The sequence below is a fragment of the Pongo pygmaeus genome, chromosome 7 (assembly GCF_028885625.2).
Source record: "Pongo pygmaeus isolate AG05252 chromosome 7, NHGRI_mPonPyg2-v2.0_pri, whole genome shotgun sequence".
NCBI lineage: Eukaryota > Metazoa > Chordata > Mammalia > Primates > Hominidae > Pongo > Pongo pygmaeus.
In genome coordinates this window covers 11,814,954-11,835,278 of record NC_072380.2, presented here as the reverse complement: position 1 = coordinate 11,835,278, position 20,325 = coordinate 11,814,954, and the positions used below count along the sequence as shown (strand labels likewise).

Genomic DNA, 20,325 nt, shown 5'->3' with positions numbered 1-20,325 from the left:
GCAGTAGTGAAAGTTAAAATGTTTTTTTCCATTTGCTTAGAACATCTGGGTGTGGACATCAGAATCTCCTGGTAAGTAAAAAAATAAAGAAAATACTAACGATACTGATGCCTGGCCCTAGTCCCAGAGATTCTAATTTAGTTCTGTGATAGGGCCTCTGACATCAGCAGTTTTTTGAAGCTTTTCAGTTGGTTTTAATATGCAGTCAGGCTTGATAACCACCGCTGTGGCCTAATGTGAACTTTCATCTCTAAGAATGATAATTTACAAAAATGACTTTTGAACCTCTCTGTTGGAAAGTTTGAGGGTGAAATGACTCATATAACCCTGGTTTCTAAGCCAAATAATATGTGTGCTTTAGATCCTTTTCAGTGCCTTATTAGTTCAGAAAGTCTGGTAGGAATTCCCTAAAATAATACTGTTTGCCTTATAAAATCTGAGCAAGAATATCATAACATCTCATCTCTCCAAAAGTCACTTCTGTGATATCCTCAGTTGCTACCAACCCACTTGGGAGTAAGTATAAAAAGGCTTTGTGAATTAAAATGCATAGGTTATTAGTGCTATTCAAAATCTGTTTTAGTTATAGTCTTAGCCTATTTCTATAATTTTCTTATCCAAAGCAGATTGAAGGTCAGTAAATTAGAAGGAAAAATGGCACCTATGAAGGCACATAATCTTGCATAAGTCACTAGATTTTACTTCTCTCTTACTCAAGGACGACTGTAGCAATTCTCCCTTATTTGGACATTATGATTTATTGCTTTTGTCTATACTGCTCCCACTACACACAAACATGTTACATTTTTCACACCATATAAAAACTTCATCCCACTGCACTGCCAGCTACCCCATTTCTTTGTTCCTCTCTTTGGGAAAATTCTTCATGTAAGTTATAGGTACTTATATGTGTATCTCTTTCCTTTTCTTCCATTCTCTCAAATTTATACCATTGTGGGTTTACATTCAATAAAGTTTAAGCTGTGTATTCAATCCCATCATTCCACTAAAATCACTCATCAACATCATCTTTGACCTTTGCCCTAAATCCTGGCAAAATTGACCATTCTCAGTTTTTTTTTTTTATTTTTTAAGATAGAGTCTTGTACCCAGGCTTGAGTGCAGTGGTGCGAACCGAGCTGACTGCAACCTCCACCTCCTGGGTTCGAGCAGCTCTTGTGCCTCAGCCTCCTGAGTAGCTGGGAATACAGGTGCGTGTCAGCACGCCCAGCTAATTTTTTGTATTTTAGTAGAGACAGGGTTTCATCATGTTGTGCAGGCTGGTTTCGAACTCCTGAGCTCAGGCAATCTACCTGCCTCAGCTTCCCCAAATGCTAGGATTACAGGCGTGAGCCACCATGCCCGGCCATTCTCACTTAAAAAAAAAAAAAAAAAATTAACACTGCACTGCTGGCTTGAATACTCTTTCCTTGGAGCATTTTCTTCAGGTATAACTTGTTCTGCTTGATTTTTCTCCAGCACTACTGGATTCCCCATTTGCAGTTTTCTTTGCTGGTTCCTCGTTTCCTTCCCAGCTTCCCCATATCAGATGACGCAGGTCTCAATCCTAGCCCCCCTTCTCTGCTTACATCCTCTTCTCTGCTTACATCCTGTCGCTTGATGATCTTCTCTAGTTCCATAGCTTTCAGAAGCTATCTCTTTGCTGGTGTCTTTCAAATACATATTTCCAACCCGTACCTCTGTTCCAAATCCAGATTGCTTATTTGAAATCTCTACTTAAGTGTCTCAACCTTTTGAACTTACCCCCAGCCCATTCTATCTTTAGCCTCCTGTAGCTTGGGTGATGGCAGCTTTTTCTAATTAGAATCCTTCTAATTGCTTAGTTCAAAAACTTTGGAGTCATCTTTGACTCCTGTTTCTCTCACATCCAGGCCATCAATGATTCCTGTTTGGCTCTGCCTTCAAAATATATCCAGAACCCAGTCACTTAACTGAACTGCTATGACTTCATTCTGAGCCTCTATCATTTATGTGACTTACTGCATTCGCCATCTAACCGGTCTTTGTGTTTCTGTCTGTGTCTGACTACAACCAGTTCTCAAAAAACTGGCCAGAGTAATCCTTTTAAAATATGTCAGATCATTTCACCCCTCTGCTCAAAACCCTGCACTGGCTCCTCATTTAAATCAGAATACAACCCATATTCCTTACATGACTTGGCCTATTGTTTCCTCTGATTGTTTCCTGTCTTACTATTCTTTTCCTTAACTCATTCCACTCCAGGCATACTGACGTGCTTGCTCATTCTCAAAAATGCCAGGCATGCTTTATCCCATTACTTGCCAGGACTTAAGCTCCAATTTTCTTAGCCAGAAGTCTTGCTGGCTGATGTTTTTCTCCTTCTCTCCCTCCCTCCTGTTTTTCCTTCCAGTCCTTCCTTAAACCTTACCTCTAAATAAAGCCTACTTGATTATCCTATTTAAGAGTGTGGCCTGTGCCCATGTTTCTGGCCCCCTTACTGCTCTTCTTTCCTTTGCTTGCTCAAGCGAGTCTCCTGCTTCATCTTCCTGAGTAGCTGGGATTACAGGCACCCAGGTTCCTTTAGTTTTAATAACCCTTACTACCTTTTAACTTAACTAATTTATTTAAGTGATGATTAAAGATTTGGCCAATGAATGCATAGTTCTCTCCTAGCATTCTTCTGTTAAAAGTATTTAGTAGTGAATAACATTTTAGTAATATCTGTTATTTAGTACTACCGAATTGTAATTATAACGGAAGTTGCAATATATTTTTGAAAGAATGTCATTTAGAATGATAAAATAGTGATACTTAAAAGGATATAGACAATTTATCTGTGATATTCAGTTAAGTGGAATTTTGCAATGTATCTGGTAAGAGTGTCTAACTTTTGAAGTTCAATTATTCTTTTTTTTTTTTTTGAGATGGAGTGTCACTTTGTCACCCAGGCTGGAGAGCAGTGGCTCAATCTCGGCTCACTGCAACCTCTGCCTCCTGGGTTCAAGCGATTATCCCACCTCAGCCTCTTGAGTAGTTGGGACTATACGTGTGTGCCATCTCGCCCAGCAAATTTTTGTATTTTTAGTAGAGACAGGTTTCACCACTTCGGCCAGGCTAGTCTTGAACTCCTGACCTCAAGTAATCCACCCCCCTTAGCCTCCCAAAGTGCTGGGATTACAGGCATTAGTCACCACATCTGGCCTCAAGTGTTCTTTTTTGTTCTTTACTGTCGCTCATTTACAATTCTTTACAACCATTTATAGCTCGTCCACTTAATAGATTAGTATGTAGAAAGAATTTATTCTTAGGAAATACAAACTTTTCTTAATTTTTAAATCTTCTGTCATAAAGAATATTTTTTGTCATTTTCTGTATATCTACTACCTAGGATTAACAGTTGCTGCCTTTAAATCTTTAGGGTTTAAAATTGTCCTTAATCTCAAAAGTGACTCAGTGTGTTCTGGTTAGGGAGGCATTACTGGGCTAGAGGAAAAAGCACTTAGAGATTGGAGCCTAATAACAATACTGGCCTCACTTAGTTTACAGAGTTGTGAGCATAAAATAAGACCATCGTGTCAGGAGATCGAGACCATCCTGGCTAACATGGTGAAACCCAGTCTCTACTAAAAATACAAAAAATTAGCCGGGCGTGGTGGCTGGTGTCTGTAGTCCCAGCTAGTTGGGAGGCTGAGGCAAGAGAATGGCGTGAACCTGGAAGGCGGAGCTTGCAATGAGCCGAGATCGTGCCAGTGCACTCCAGCCTGAGCAACAGAGCGAGACTCCGTCTCCAAAAAAAAAAAAAAGAGACCATCGGGAAAGCTTCTTGAAAAGATTATTCAACATTGTTACAGATACACAGTGTTAGCAACTCTTAAACTACCTCTATATCATACAGTTAAATTTTGACTATTTAGAATTTAGTTCAGTTGGATTTTTATTTGAAAATAAAGACTATTCAGGAGTAAATGAGAGAAAAATAGTTTAAAGCTAATTTATTATAACTGCAGGCTGGCATTTCTTCAGAAGAATTTATTATTTTTAAAACTTAGTATTTTGAAGTAGAGGTTGCATTAATGGGCTTTATAGTTTTAAAATATTATGAACAAAATTATTAATATTTTGTTCCTCAGGAAAATAATTAAACTTTGGGTTGAAATCTTTCACACACTCACTTTATCTTAAAATATTTTAAATTATGAACCATTTCATTTTTTAATTTAAAAATTAAGAGTGCTTTCGATGTGGGGAATTATCCTTAAAAACTGTGGAAGGGTTTATGGCATGAGATCCTATGAAATTACAACCTGCTGTGATGAATTCGTCATGTAGCATGTTTCGTGTATCTTAACTCATATAAATTACTTTAACTTGCTGTCCTTCCCTTGCAGGAAGACACATTTCAGCAGTATGTAAGACCAGAGATTAACACACAGCTGTCTGATTTCTGCATCAGTCTTACTGGAATTACTCAGGTTATAATTCTAAGTTCTTTCTAGAGTTTGAAAGACTTCTTGAAATTAGGGATTTATTTTATACATAATTTAAAAAATTATTACTGTTGTGAACAGTTTAATACCTTGCTTGGTAAAGATCTTTCATGTTGTAATAATTAAAAAAAAAAAAAAAAGCAAATTTTATACCTGGTAACATTTTCCTCAGCCTTTCCTCTTAAGGAGTTGTAGTGATGAATCTAAAGATTTCGTTTGTAAAATGAAGCATCAGCAAATTGTTTCCATACTAAACTTGGAGATAAGTTTTATTTATTAGTTTTTTTGAGACAGTCTCACTCTGTCACCCAGGCTCGAGTGCAGTGGCGTGACCTCGGCTCACTGCATCCTCCGCCTCCTGGGCTCAAGCAATTCTCCTGCCTCAACCTCCTGAGTGTAACTGGGACTACAGGTGCATTGCCACCACACCCGGCTAATTTTTGTATTTTTAGTAGAGACACGGTTTCTCCATATTGGCCAGGCTGGTCTTGAACACCTAACCTCAAGTATCCTGCCTCGGCCTCCCAAAGTGCTGGGATTACAGACGTGAGCCACCATGCCCAGTCAGAGATAAGTTTTAGAATGTATCTGTTTACAACCTGACTTTATATGTTGCATTTATTTTTTATTTTTATTTTTTTGAGATGGAGTCTCACTTTGTTGCCCAGGCTGGAGTGCAGTGGTACGATCTTGGCTCACTGCAACCTCTGCCTCCCAGGTTCAAGCGATTCTCCTGCCTCAGCCTCCCAAGTAGTTGAGACTATAGGCACGCACCACGATGCCCGGCTAATTTTTTTTTTATTTTTAGTAGAGATGGGTTTCACTGTGTTGGCCAAGCTGGTCTTGAAGAACTCCTGACCTGAAGCCCGCCTCGGCCCCCCAAAGTGCTGGGATTACGGGCATGAGCCACCGCACCCAGCCTGTTTCATGAATTTTTAGGTCTCTGATTTTTGATTGTATTCTAATGTAGGCACTTTTTTCATTTAGTTAGTTCATTCAGTCCACATGTATTTGAGTGCCTACTATAATATATGCCGGGATTTATATATATCTTTATGTGTATAGAGATGTATGTCTGTCCAGTGGTCACAGTAGGCCTAATAAGTCAGTGTTTTATTGTGGTGTTGTGGACATCTATGAAAAGGGCTTCCATCTATGACAGAGGGAATAGAAGGCTGTCCTGGGGAAAAACATCCTCAAGTTGATGAACTTGGGCTGAGTCCTGAAAGATAGGCAGAAAAGAATGGCTGGGCATTTCAAGTGGGAACTGGCAGACCTACAGGTAGTTCAGGATGGTTCAGATGTGTATGGGCTGGTAAGAAAATGGTCCAGATAGGCAGAGGCAATCCGGATCCTGAAGGGTCTTATGCATCTGTTTATCCTGAAAGCCTTGGAGAGTGGTTGGAGGATTTAAGTATGAGAGTGACAGGGTGGACCCGATTTACGTTTTAGGAAGATCAATCTGGCAGCAGTATGTAGTATACGTGGAAAATTGTGAGACCTGAGATGGGAAGACACTTAGGGAGCTGTGGCTTTCAGCTTAGAAGAGATTTCTCTTTTTCCGCCTCTAGAAATTCAGTAAGCCACTAGGTTCAGGCCTATAAAAAGAGAACCACTGGGGATGATCTTAAATCTTAATTTTGGGAGGATTATACATTTCAGTTGAAAGTAGTCCCAGTACTTGATTATGAAATTTTTTAAATTTCTTAAAAATGAAACTTTAGGTGGAGCTAAGCCAAGGAAACCATGAATTTAAAGTATCAGTCTTTCTCATACTGTTTCTTTCCCTCCAACTTAGGTCTGGGTATTTTGTAGGACTACGTGAAGCTACAGCCCTGATTTTTGTATATTTTACTTTTATATCCTCAGGATCAGGTAGACAGAGCTGATACCTTCCCTCAGGTACTAAAAAAAGTAATTGACTGGATGAAATTGAAGGAATTAGGAACAAAGTATAAATACTCAATTTTAACAGATGGGTAAGTATTTAGGAAGATTATTTTTTATATCTACTTTTTAAAGATTAAAGATACCCTTATTTATTTAACTTTTAGAATAACCACAAACTATTATTAAAGACCCTAGAGTCTCACCCCACAGGGGATAGTATTTTTCCTTTCACCTAAGGATGAAAGAGAGGAGGAAAGCAGTGGCCACAGTCCAATCCAGGACTAGAACACTACAGAAAGATAAAAATATGTAAAGCTAAAAAGACTTTGCTAAAACTCTATTTTTTCATGACACTTCCTTGCTCAAAAAAGTTCAGACTCTTTAGCTTGGCATTGAAGGCCCTTTCATCTCATCCCACCCTACCCGTTTAATCTAATTCACCTGCCATTAACCCTCTTTAGTCACAGTGGCCCAGGAATTCACATGGTTTATCTTTTCTCTGTGTACTTACTTATGCTTCCCTCTCTACTGAGAGTCTTTTCTCGACAACTTTATCAATTTTCAAAGCCCATCTTGTGTTTTACCCTGACAACCCCATTGATCTTTTTTTTCCTTGAAACCTTATAACTTCTATGATATATACCATTCATGTTGACATCTGACCATATATTCTGATATATAATCTTTATGTACATACATAAGACTTACTTTTTCAAGGAAATTTAAAATTCTTTCAGAGAAGGACTTTTGCTGCCTGATAATCTTCCATAATGCTTACCTTAGTGCTGAGCTTAAAGTGTATGCCCAAAAAGCATTTGTTAAATGAAAAGCTGAATGGGAAGATCAGAAAGATTAAAACATAGATGACAGACATTGTGCCAGGGCAACTCCTATACCTTAAGGCCATTAAGGTTGAAAAGAACGTCCTAAACAACTTCTGTTTCAAACTGTACAGATTATCCTCTATACCCGAGATGTCACCAACATAGAGGGTTTAGAGATCCTCACGTGATAGGAGAAAAGCATTGAATTTAATCACATCGTAACTGTTAAGTTTGGAAAATGTTTATGGACCTCTTTAGAAATCTATTACTGGTTTTAAACATGAATGAGCAGTGCTCTGCTAAAGTATACAGGTGTTTCTACCGTATTATAGTATATGCAGTTCTGGTAAAGTCTCATTTTGTGGGACAGATCACTCAAAACCTATGCAATTTTGTAAGCAGAGCACTCACAAAAACCAATCACTGGAGTCTCCATTAATAATTTGGCAGCCCAGGCAAGCAACTCAGGGAAGGTGAGGTTGCGTCAAAGTATATTAAAATTGCACAGAAGCAGTAGTATCCTGGGGACATACACTTACTTTTAATTTTCTTATAATATAGTTGATGGTATTATAAGAAAATACAAAGGATTGTATCCTGTTCCCAGTATAGCAGCTGAGTTGAGGGCTTTTCTTATTTTCTGCTGAAGTTTATAATTTCCACTGCTATTATTCTGACTCTCCTTGCCTAAGAAAAACCCCGTAGGAACAAACACAATTTCCATATTCCACAGTCAGTATTGTCCTTCACTACAATAAATTGGTTATTGTTACAGAAACATGTTGTAGCAGAACAGATTGTACTTTAACCATTTGATACCAGCTACTTTTGTCTCTTTCATTTTTTTGTTTTTGGTTTTATTTCAAAGCATACTGTCAACTTACTATGCTAAGTCTGGCATTAAAAGTAAACTTAGCATAATACTCAGCAAGTTAGAAGCCTGCCCAGAACCAAGGAAACAATCAAGATGAGCCTAAAAGGAATTAGTTTGTGAACAAAAGTTAATATATCCGACTTCTTTGTTTGGTTTTTAAAGCTTAATTTTGAATTAGTATTTTCTGGGAAGCAAGGTTAATTTTCTCAGCTTGATGTTACGTTTGAATATGAGAAAGTTGACATATATAAATAAAAAATGATTTAAAATACTCATTTGTAAGAAGAGTATAGCGTTTATTTCATCAATTTTTTGTCCTTTTTTAATTTATAGTTCTTGGGATATGAGTAAGTTCTTGAACATTCAGTGCCAACTCAGCAGGCTCAAATACCCTCCTTTTGCTAAAAAGTGGATCAATATTCGGAAGTCATACGGAAATTTTTACAAGGTAAAATTTCTATATTTAATAATTACATGGTTCTTAATGATAAATTTGTTAAATTTTGCATGTACGTTAAGTTGTAATTTTCCAGGTGTTTTTCATGGAAAAAGGCCATATAATTAGTTCTTACTCTTCAGATTCCAAATTAGTTATGTTCAAATTAGATAAGCCTTTTTCTCATCAACCTGTTAACTTTATTTAAGTAGGTTAACTAAATATACCTGACAAGTTTGAAACTGTAGGGGCAGTCAGTATGTGGATTGTTCGTGGAGCAAATGCTCACCACTAGATTTTAATTTTACTTCACATTTATCAAAGTTAATATGCATGTGTCGTGTAAATGTTTAAAATATTATTGCAAGACTTACAATGAATGGCAGTCTTCTGCCATAGCCTTCACCAGAACTGGTTCCTGTTCTGAGGCAAACACTTTCAACTTATGTAAAGCTCTGTTTTTGTTTTTTGTTTTGTTTTGTTTTGTTTTGTTTTTTTCAAATATTTACCTTTGTATTTCTAAGTTTCATGCTTATACTGCTTCTTGACTTTTCAGTTTGCGGTCTATTGAATTCCTGCACTGAAAGATGAAGATTGAGCTCGACTAAGCTACCACTCCTGCATGTCCTTCCCTTCCTGCATCTTCCTACTATAGCTCTATTACCTTTCAGTCAGAGCACTCAGTGTTCATACTCCTGTGACTATGGAGAGTGTTCCCAACTTTCCCCTGGATGTAATAATTTACTTCTGCAGTTGTTTACTTATCCCCTTATTCTCCATTCAAACTGTAAGTCACTTCTCATGACTGAAAACACTCAGGTAGTCTGTCAGGTTTTCTTTTTTCCTCTTTTTTTCCCTTGCAGACTCTCTTCCTGGAGCCTTTAATCCTGTTCTAATCTGAACTGTTACTTCTTCAGGCTTCTTTTAAAATCATTTTAGGGGATTTCCTTTAATTCTCATGCGTTAGATACTATGTCATTTTTCTCCCTTTACAGTTTCATTTTGGAGAAGCATGTTCTAAAGTAGTTTCATGAGAAAAGGTGCTTTTCCTTACAGACTCTTCTGTTTTAACAGTCTTTTGAAACTGAGAAGTATGCATGCAGAAAAGTAGAGTTTTGCAGATTGTTATAAAGCAAATACCCTTGTAACTTCCACCCACTTAACTCCCTTCCTTCCTCCTGGAGTTAACCCTAATTCTTCCTTTCATGATAATCATTTTCTTATTATTCCTTATAGCTTTAATATTTACATGTATATCCTTATACTATATAGTTTTGTCTGGCTTTGAGCACGATATAATTAGTGTTATACTGGCTATGTTATTTATTTTGTTTTTTTTTTCAATATTATGCTTGAGATCCATCCGCGTCATGTATGTCATTGCAGTTCATTCACTTTATTGCTATTAATTCCATTGTGTGACTATACCAGATTTGTTTATCTGTTCTACTTTGGCTGGCCATTTGGATTGTTTTTATTGGGGGCTTCCATGAAGAGTACTGTTATAAGCATTCTTGTGCATGTCCCCTGGTGTCTTTGTGCACTCATTTTTCTAGGATATAAACCTAGGAGTGCAGTTGCTGGGTCATGGGATATGTATATCATTGACATTACTAGATAATGCAAAAATAGTTTTCCAATGGAATTGTACCAGTTTGCACTCTTATGAGCACTGTGTGAGTTTATAGTTGCTGTTAAGTTTTTGCCAGCATCTGATATTATTACACATTTTAAATGTTTTTTAAATCTGATGGGTGTGTGATACCATCTCATTGAGGTATCAGCTATCTGGATTGCTTTTTGCGAACCCCTTGTTTAAATTTCTGACCGTTTTAAAAAAAATTAGGTAGTCTGTTCTTTCATTACCGGTGTATTTTACTGGTTTATAGATTTTTACTTTGGATGCTAGTCCTTTGATTATATTTGATAATTTTTTTGTGTTAATTTTTTTTGTTTTTTTGTTTATTTGTCTTTGAGATGGAGTCTCATTCTGTTGCCCAGGTTGGAGTGCGGTAGTGTGATCTTGGCTCACTGCAACTCCTGTCTCCCGGGTTCAAGCAGTTCTCCTGTCTCGGCCTCCCGAGTAGCTGGGACTACGGGCGCCCACCACCACACCTGGCTAATTTTTGCATTTTCAGTAGAGACGGGGTTTCGCCATGTTGGTGAGGCTGGTCTCGAACTCCTGGACTCAAATGATCTGCCCGCCTCGGCCTCCCAAAGTGCTGGGATTATAGGCGTGAGCCATTGCACTTGGCCTTTTGTGGATCTTTTTTTGTTTTTTTTGAACTCATTTTGTGAATTTTTTTAAAAATTGTGTTATGGAAAATTTCAAACATACAGAAATAGGTATGAGTCCTCATGACCCAGGTTCAACAATTAGAAACTCAGAGCCAGTCATGTTTCATGTGTATCCCCACCCACTTTCCTCTTCCTTATGATTTTGAGGCAGAAGTCAGACATTATGTTATCTGATCGGTAAAAATTTCATTACATAGCTCCAAAAGCTAAGGGTTATTTTCTTAGGAACACAGCTACCATACCATTGCCACATCTTAAAAAATTAGCAGTAATTCCTTCATCAAGTAGTCATAAATATTTTCTTTTACCTTTTGTGTGTTGAGTCAGATCAGGATAAGGTTCACAGATTTGTAGTTGGTTAATATGTCTCAAGTTTTTTAGTCTTTGATATCTTTGATATGTTAATACATCTCTTTAGTTTTTTTTAATCTCTTGTTTTTCTTGCCTAGCAATTTATTTTGTTTTATTCTTTTAAGAAACTTGAGTCATTTGTCCTGTTGTGTTTCCCCTTATCTGGATTTTGTAATTATATCCTGGAATGTGGTTTCAGAGTTGTCTCTGTCTTTTGTATTTCATGTCAATTTATACTCCAGTTGAGAAGCTCGATCCCCTTTAGGTTCTTTTTTTGCTACAACTCCCAGATGGAATAATTTTTATTATTAAAAATTAATAAACCTTAAAATAATTTTCAGTTAGGTATAGATAAATCTACAGCTCACAGTATATTAGTGTAATCAGAAAGTTGTAGATATTATAAGGCAATAAAATGCTCCCTGCTTTTTTGAGTAAACAGTGGTTTGTCTTTGTGGACCTGTTTATTTTGGCCAGTTTGTTAGCCTGCTCTTTTTGTGTGTGGTTTTCCCCTCTTTGTAATAGATAACTATAATGCAATTAGTTGTATAAGTAGAAGAAACTTACGTTTTCCTTTTTTTATATACCTTATCTAAGACCTAAATAAAACTCTCTGTCACAAGTTTCTGCTGTATATAATGCTAATAAGGTATATTATATGGTATGTCTGAAAACTTTTTTTTTAAATTAAAAATGACTTTTTTTTTTTTTTTTTTTTTGAGGCGGAGTCTCACTCTGTCTCCCAAGCTGGAGTGCAGTGGCATGATCTTGGCTCATTGCAACCTCCGCCTCCCGGGTTCAAGCAGTTCTCCTGCCTCAGCCTCCCGAGTAGCTCGGATTACAGGCATGTGCCACTACGTCTGGCTGATTTTTTTGTAGTTTTTAGTAGAGATGGGGTTTCACCATATTAGCCAGGCTGGTCTTGAAGTCCCAACCTTGTTATCCACCCGCCTTGGCCGCCCAGGCATGAGCCATTGCGCCTGGCCAAAAATGACCTTTTATCCAACCTTTCTTGGGGGCAAAGGATGGAAATGGGTAATTAAACTTGGAGCTTAATTTAAAAGGCAAGTAACCGTAATACATTTCTGTGAAATAATTGCCTTAGGATGGGACTTGGTTTTTCTAAAAGTAGGCTGAAACAATATGAATAAAAATACAATTTAAGACATATTTTTATATAAGATTTTGGGGGAAAACCCAAACTTTCTTTGTGCGTGGCATATCAAGCGCAAATGTGGGGTTAGCGTTTACAAAATTATACAGCTGTTTCTTTCTTTCTTTCTTTCTTTTGAGACGGAGTCTCACTTTGTCATCCAGCTTGGAGTGCAGTGATGGGATCTCAGTTCACTGCAACCTCCGCCTCCTGGGTTCAAGCAATTCTCCTGCCTCAGCCTCTCAAGTAGCTGAGATTACAGGTGCCTGCCACCATGCCTGGCTAATTTTTTTGTATTTTTAGTAGAGACTGGGTTTCACTATGTTGGCCAGGCTGGTTTTGAACTCCTGACCTCAAGTGATCTGCCCCCCTCAGCCTCCTGAAGTGCTAGGATTACAGGCATGAGCCACCACGCCCAGCCTCTTCATGTCTTTATAGGCCTATGTATATGCATTAAAATGCTGTTGTTGAAGTAAAAGGAAAGGATGAAATATACCTCTTTACTGTAAAATCTGGGTTTTTTTCTCCCTTTACAAATACTCAATTCTAGGTTGAATTTAAGATCACATGGATTCATTTTCTTGGGAAATTAGACAATTTCTGCCTTTGCTTTTCATGCATGTTAAAAAAAAAAAGCTTGCTTACAGATGTAGAAAGTTGAAACTGCAGTGAAATGTTACTGCTTTCAAATGAATGACAGGATACTTTGTTTGCAGAAATGCACAACTTTTCTAGGGGCAGAGCATTAAGTTTCATCTCTGGTGTACAGTCAGATTGTACCTATAAAGCTCTTTTCTTAAAGTCAAATTCTCAGGCTGAGCAGAGATTCAGAGAAAGGATCCCTTAACTAATCATATTCTGGTGTTGAAAGGGAGGAAAAATATTTAATTTTCTCCTACAGTTTTTCCAGATTGCACTCAGACTTGAGACTTTCCAATAGCTTTCCTCACTTGATATCAAGCCCAAGCAAAAGGTGGACATTTTAAGGTTTTCTGTTGTAACATGATTATTTCCAAAGACATACTCTGTTACCTTTGAAATGCAAGAATCTTGTCACTTGAAGTCAGACATTTTCTCCAGCTTCTTATAGGGACTTGTTCAGCTGATTCATGTGATGAAAAATGTCTATAAGGAGGCTACGTTTTGCAGCCCTTCTTCAAACTGCTCAGCAAAATCTGGCCTTTTTGTTTTCCTATTGTTCACCTTTCAACTCACCCACCTGATTGAGAACTTTTCCTTGCTAAGCCAGAGGAAGCAAGAGGTTGGTTTGTTCTTTGTCCAGATTTCACATCATTTTTGAAAACACGATGAAGTGACTGGGCCTTTGTTTAATAAAGTTAATAACTCTTTTTTGGGCACTATCTAGGACTTTTCATTTTAATCTTTTTTTTTTTTGTGGTAAAATATACATAATACAGGTTGAGTATCCGTAATTGGAAATGATTGGGACCAGAAGAAATGTTTGAGATTTGGGTTTTTTTTCAGATTTTGGAATATTTGCATATACATAATGAGATATCTTGGAGATAGGACCCAAGTCTAAATATGAAATTCATTTTTGTTTCATATATGCCTCGTGCACATAGCCTGAAGTTAAGTTTCATGCAGTTTTGTGGATGAAACAGTGTATGTACACTGAACCATTAGAATGCAAAATTGTCACTGTCTCAGCCACTGATAGGGACAGTCTGGTTGTTTGGCATCATCTTTCCTGATGCTACCAATAAGCAATGGCTTTCTTAGTCACACATAAATTAATCGTGTGTCATGAACCTGTGTTCTGACTGCAAACCATCACATGAGGTGTGGAATCTTCCACTTGTGACGTTATGTTGGCCCTCAAAAAGTTTCCGATTTTGGAGCATTTCAGATTTTGGGTTTTTGGGATTAGGAATGCTCACCCTGTATAACACTTGTTGTTCACTTAAAAATGCTCTCAATCATTTTTAAGTGCACAGCAGTTCAGTGGCATTAAGTACATTCACATTATTGCACAACCATCACCACATCATTCTCCAGAACTCTCATATTCCAAAATTGAAACTCTGTGCCTATTGAACTTCCCCTTCCTGCCAAACCCTGGCAATCATCACTCTTCTTTCTGTCTCTATCAGTTTGACTTATCTATATACCTCTTATAAGTGGAGGCATACAGTATTTGATCTTTTGCGACTGGCATATTTCACTGAGCATAATGTCTTTAAAGTTCGTCCATGTTGTATCATGTGTCAGAATTCTACCTTTCTGAGGCAGAATAAGAATTCATTGTATGTGTTTACGGGCTGAGTATACCTAATCCAAAAATTCAATATCTGAAATGCTCCAAAATCTGAAACTTTTTGGGCACTGACATTGTACTCAAGAAATTCTCATTGGAGCATTTCAGGTTTTGGATTTTTGGATTTTCGGATGAGGGATGCAAAAGTGGTGTAATGTAAATATTTAATATTTCAAAATCCAAAAAATTTCAAATCCAAAGCACATCTGTCCCAAGCATTTCAGATAAGGAATATTTAACCTGTACCACGTTAAAAAAAAAAAAAAAAATCCATTGATCATTTGATGGACATTTAAGTTACTTCCATGTTTTGGCAATCATGAGTAGTGCTGTTATGAACATGGATGTACAAATACCATTGTTTTTCCTGTATAACCAGAATAGGAATTGCTGGATCGTGTACTAATTCTATGTTTAATTTTTTTGAGGAATCTCCACATTGTTTCCCACAGTGGCTGTACCATTTTACATTCCTGCCAGCAATGCACAAAGTACTACATTCTCCACATCTCTGTCAATGCTTGTTATTTTCTGGTGTGCGTGTGTGTGTTTATGGCCATTCTAATGGGTGTGAAGTGGTATCTCATTGTGGTTTTGATTTATATTTCCCTAATGATTAGTGATGTTGAGCATCTTTTCATGTGATTATTAGCCATTGGCGTATCATGTTTGGAGAAATGTCTATTCAGATTCTTTCCTCATTTACTAAATGAGGTATCATGATGTTTTGAGTTGTAGGAGTTCTTTATTCTGGATATTCATTCATTATCAGATATATACTTGCAAATGTATCTTCTGTTCCATGGGTTCCCATTTCACTCTACTGATAATGTCTTTAGTAATAAGGTTTTTAATGTTGATGAAGTCCACTTCATTTTTTCTTTTGTTGCCTGTGTTTTGTTGACATCCAAGAAATCATTGTCCAATCCATTGTCATAAAGCCTTTTCCATATGTTTTCTTCTAAGAGTTTTATAATTGTATGTGTTCCATTTAGGTCTTCGATCAATTTTAAGTTAATTTTGTTATATGGTGTAAGGTAAGGGTCCAACTTCATTCTTTTGCATGTGGATATTCAGTTTTCCCAACACCATTTGTTGAAAAGGCTGTTGTTTTCCCCATTGATTCAGTGTATCTGTGAAGGTTTATTTCTAGACTCTCTTCTGTTTTATTAGTTTATATGTCTATCTTTATACTAATACCACTCTCTTTCAATTAGTGTACTCCTTCCTTCTGTTAATGCTTGTGTTAACATTGTTTTTTAAATGTTGAGCCATCCTTGCATTTCAGGATAAAATCCTACTTGGTCATGGCACATAATTCTTTTAATATGCTGCTGATTTAAATTTGCTTATATTTTGTCAAGGATTATTGCATCATGATATTTGTAGGGGATATTGATCTGTAATTTTCTTTCCTCATGAGGTCTTTGTCAGGCTTTTGTATCAAAATGATGCTGACCTTAATGGAATGAGTTGGGAAGTATTTCTTCTTCAATTTTTTTTGTAGTAGTTTGAGGAGACTTGGTTCTAATTCTTTAAATATTTGCTTGAATTCAGCAGCAAAGCTATCTGGTTCAGAGCTTTTCTTTGTTAGAGGTTTTCAGTTACTGATATTCGGTCTCCTTCCTAGGTATAGGTCTATTCAGATTTTCTGTTTCTTTGTAATTCAATTGTTGGTAAGTTGTGTATTTCCAGGAATTTGTCTCTTCTACCTAAGTTATCCAGTGTGTTGGACAAGTTATTTTTAGAAGTGTATTTTCCAAGTGATAATTAATGGAAGGTACAAGATATATTGCAGTATTACAGCTTAAGATAATTATGGATGTTTTACATCATTTGCTTTATGGTTATCCCAGTAACACTATGAGTAAATAGTAGACCTGTTAGTCCCATTTTACGGATGAAGAAGCTGAGGTCCAAGATGCATAGGCAAAATAGTTATACAAACTACAGAATATAAAACTTAACAAATCTTGATAGAAATATGAAGAAAATATAACAAGTTTTTTCTTTTTTTCTTTTTTGAGATGAAACCTCACTCTGACACCCAGGCTGGAGTGCAGTGGAGTGATCTTGGCTCACTGTAACCTCTGCTTCCCGGGTTCAAGGGATTCTTCTGTCTCAGCCTCCCGAGTAGCTGGGATTACAGGTGCACACCACCATACCCAGATAATTTTTATATTTTTAGTAGAGATGGGGTTTCACCATGTTGGCCAGGCTGGTCTCGAACTCCTGACCTCAGGTGATCCACCTGCCTTGGCCTCCCAAAGTGCTGGGATTACAGGCATGAGCTACCACACCCAGCCAATAATTCTTAAAAGTGGAGGCACATATTGGAATTTGGGGAGTGTGAGGGTTTTTTTGTTGTTGTTGTTTTTAATTTGTCAAGGAACAGGTTTTTAAATAACTTGAAAAATATCACACCACATCATCTTTCATTCTTAATCTTCATTATCTTTAGCCATTCAAAAAGGCTAGTCTTTTTATCTAAGAAATCAGTCAAGTAAAGTAATACACTGTAGAAAAATACCATGTAAAATAACTAATTTGGTTTAAAAAGGTAGATCTTCAACTTACATGTCCTGAACAATACATTCCCTTTAATAAATTATTTTTAAATTAAAAAACTGCAGAGGTTTTAGATGTCTGAGGATTCTGTCTGTGTTTTCAGCTAAAACTCTAAGATCATATTTTAAAGCTCTGAAAATTTCAGGGTGTTTTTTTTTTTTTTTTTTTGATGGAGTCTCGCTCTGTTGTTCAGGATGGAGTGCAATGGCATGATGTCAGCTCACTGCAGCCTCCGCTTCTCAGGTTCAGGCAGTTCTCCTGCCTCAGCCTCCCGGGTAGCTGGAATTACAGATGTGCACCACCACGCCTGGCTAATTTTTTTGTATTTTAAGAAGAGATGGGGTTTCACCATGTTGGCCAGGTTGGTCTCATACTCCTGACCTCAAGTGATCTGCCCGCCTTGGCCTTCCAAAGTGCTGAGATTACAGGCGTGAGCCACCTTGCCTGGCCTGAGTTTTTTATTTGCCTTATTTGACTGGGGGTATTGCCCTTTGCCTAGCTTTATTTAGCTATTAGTGCTAATTTTCAGTTTCTTATGTTTCAGCTTAACTGTGGCTTATATTACAGTTTAGAACACCAAAGAATTATTTACTAAGCTGTTTATTTTTCAGGTTCCTAGAAGCCAAACCAAACTGACAATAATGCTTGAAAAATTAGGAATGGATTATGATGGGCGGCCTCACTGTGGTCTTGATGACTCTAAGAATATCGCCCGAATAGCAGTTCGAATGCTTCAGGATGGGTGTGAACTCCGAATCAACGAGAAAATGCATGCAGGACAGCTAATGAGTGTGTCCTCTTCCTTACCAATAGAGGGCACTCCACCGCCACAAATGCCACATTTTAGAAAGTAACAACAGTTTTGTGTGTGGATCATTCCAATTGAAGTTGCTATGAAGAGGTAGCAGATGAATCTCATTGAATTAGTCCTATAGTGCAAACTGTAAGCACCTTAAAACATTTAAAGTCTTATTACAGGTGATAGAGATAGATACATGTATGTGAACAGATTTTGTAGGAAGGCATACTGAATTCTTTGTCACCAGCACTTTTGATATGAGCAGTATTCGTTACATAGTAACAGTTCCTGCTTAGAACTGAATTTTATAATTTAAGGTGTTCAAGATATATTCTTTTTGGTTTTAAAATGCAAAATCTTATTGGCTGTTCTCTTGAATGTCATATCTTACCGGTGTTTAAATATGTAATGTATTTCTTTATTAACATCACTAGATGAAACCATATCTTAAAATGCAGAAATGATTGGAAGGTAGGTCTTATCTAGCCTTTGGATTTCAAGAATATCATAGTCCTTTTGATTTTCAAAGTTTATATGTGAAGTTCACCATGTATGTGGTGAATTTCATAAGGTACTTGGTATACATATCTGCCTATGTTTCTTTTCAACTCATAATTGGAAGAATTATGATGGATTATAGGGTCTGGTTAAAAATTCAGTTACTGAAGGAATTAATGAAAACTCAGAAGAAAATACTAAAAGGAATATCATAAGGGCTGTAGCTCAAACTTCATAATACATAAATCACTAGGGTCTTTTTGGATTTGGTTGTTTAATTCGCCTTCCTTTTTTGACATATATATGCCTTAATTCTTAAATCTGAGGGACCATGCTTTGAAATAGACTGAAAATTAAGGGTCACCACCTAATTTTACTTTGTATTCAGTATCGTAAGTGAGGTTAATAAAGTCAATACTTTTCTACCACATATTATGTTTTTGTTATTAAAAAACTTCATTGGCCACCAGTGAAGTTAGTCAATAAAAGACTTGTTTTTCTGATTTTACATAGTAAATGGCTGCTAAATATTGAGTAATTCTTAACTAATTCTAAAAACTAAAATGTGCATTTCGACTTGATAAGGTAAAGCTCTTATCTAGAGGCTAAACCCATGTATTTTCAGAATTGAATTTTTCTCCTTGTAGCTTTCAGGGAACAATTTCATTGACGTTGCTTGCTTCCTGCCTTTTACCTTTTAATAAAAATTGTGATGCTACTTTATTCTAAAGATTTATATTTTATAACCAAATGAATTTCCTCAAAGGTTTCCAAACCTATATCATACGGGGCGAAAAGCAGGAAAGTAGACATTTTTCTTGGCGTGGGAATTCTCTACATAGGGCGGTAGATTTCTTAAGCCAATAAATTTCTGCTTTTGAGCAGTAGTCATATAATCAGTATCATAAAGAATAATGTGTAAATAACAGAAGGCATATGAGTGTGTGGTGTTCCTAGATGAACTGTTACAGATGATAGTAAAATAAGGAAATCTAAGTGCTTTAAGTTTATACAGTTAACTCTTAGGATAAGAGGAATGTATGCTGAGGTGTTTGTGAATCCCAGATAGCACTGTACGATAACCTGTAAAGTATTACCAAATACTGAATGGCTGAAACTGCAATTGGAAAATCTGATGATGACAAGGAAATACTACGTTTCCCGTTTTTTTTAGCTCTATCTGCTAATTTGTTTGCCTATTTTCACTTTTGCCAAGTACCAAAAAGCTCATGTTGTATTTCTTTTTAAGAGCTTCAACGTTATAAGCTCTCAATACCCTATTTTGTTGTTGTTGTTGTTTGAGACAGAGTTTTTGCTTGTCTGCCAGGATGGAGTGCAGTGGTGCGATCTTGGCTCGCTGCAACCTCCACCTCCTAGACTCAGGTGATCGTCTTGCCTCAGCCTCCTGAGTAGCTCAGATTACAGGTGCATGCCACCACACCCGCCTAATTTTTGTATTTTTAGTAGAGGCGGGGTTTCACCATGTTGGTCAGGCTGGTCTGGAACTCCTGACCTCAAGTGATTTGCCCACCTCGACCTCCTACAGACGTGAGCCACTGCGCTCAGCCATAGATTTTACTGTCTTAACCCATTTTAATTCCTCTGTTGAGTCTCTGTCCTCCCCTCCAATTTGATTTGGGATTTTGCTGATGAGATGATACTAAACATTGAGAGTATTGCTTTTTACTCTTTTATTGTGTTGTCTTTGAAAGACAAATAGTACAACTTTTTACAAGGAAACACATAAGAGATGGATGTCCACGAAAACAATATTAGTTTATTCTATTATTGTTTCTTCTTAATAGTTACTTAGTATTTACAATTTATTAATTATTAGCTGTGTTAATTTTTATTCTGTGCTTCATATGCTCTGACATTGACATAGTG

At 36.9% G+C, this 20,325-nt stretch overlaps 1 protein-coding gene across 8 annotated transcripts in view; it reads left to right on the top strand.

The window, feature by feature from the left end:
• ERI1 (exoribonuclease 1) overlaps positions 1–20,325 on the top strand; it is a 98,042-nt gene that overhangs the window by 9,073 nt on the left and 68,644 nt on the right. For 2 of the 8 annotated variants that reach the window (XM_054498157.2, XM_063668512.1), the window contains 4 exons: positions 4,371–4,454; positions 6,339–6,448; positions 8,391–8,505; positions 17,753–19,161. In XM_054498157.2, coding sequence (XP_054354132.1) covers positions 4,371–4,454; positions 6,339–6,448; positions 8,391–8,505; positions 17,753–17,995 — 552 coding nt within the window. In that variant the 3' untranslated portion in view covers positions 17,996–19,161. Of the gene's footprint in view, positions 1–4,370; positions 4,455–6,338; positions 6,449–8,390; positions 8,506–17,752; positions 19,162–20,325 lie in introns of those variants that run through there. The other 6 variants (XR_008504105.2, XM_054498158.2, XR_010127148.1 and 3 more) reach the window with 6 other exon arrangements.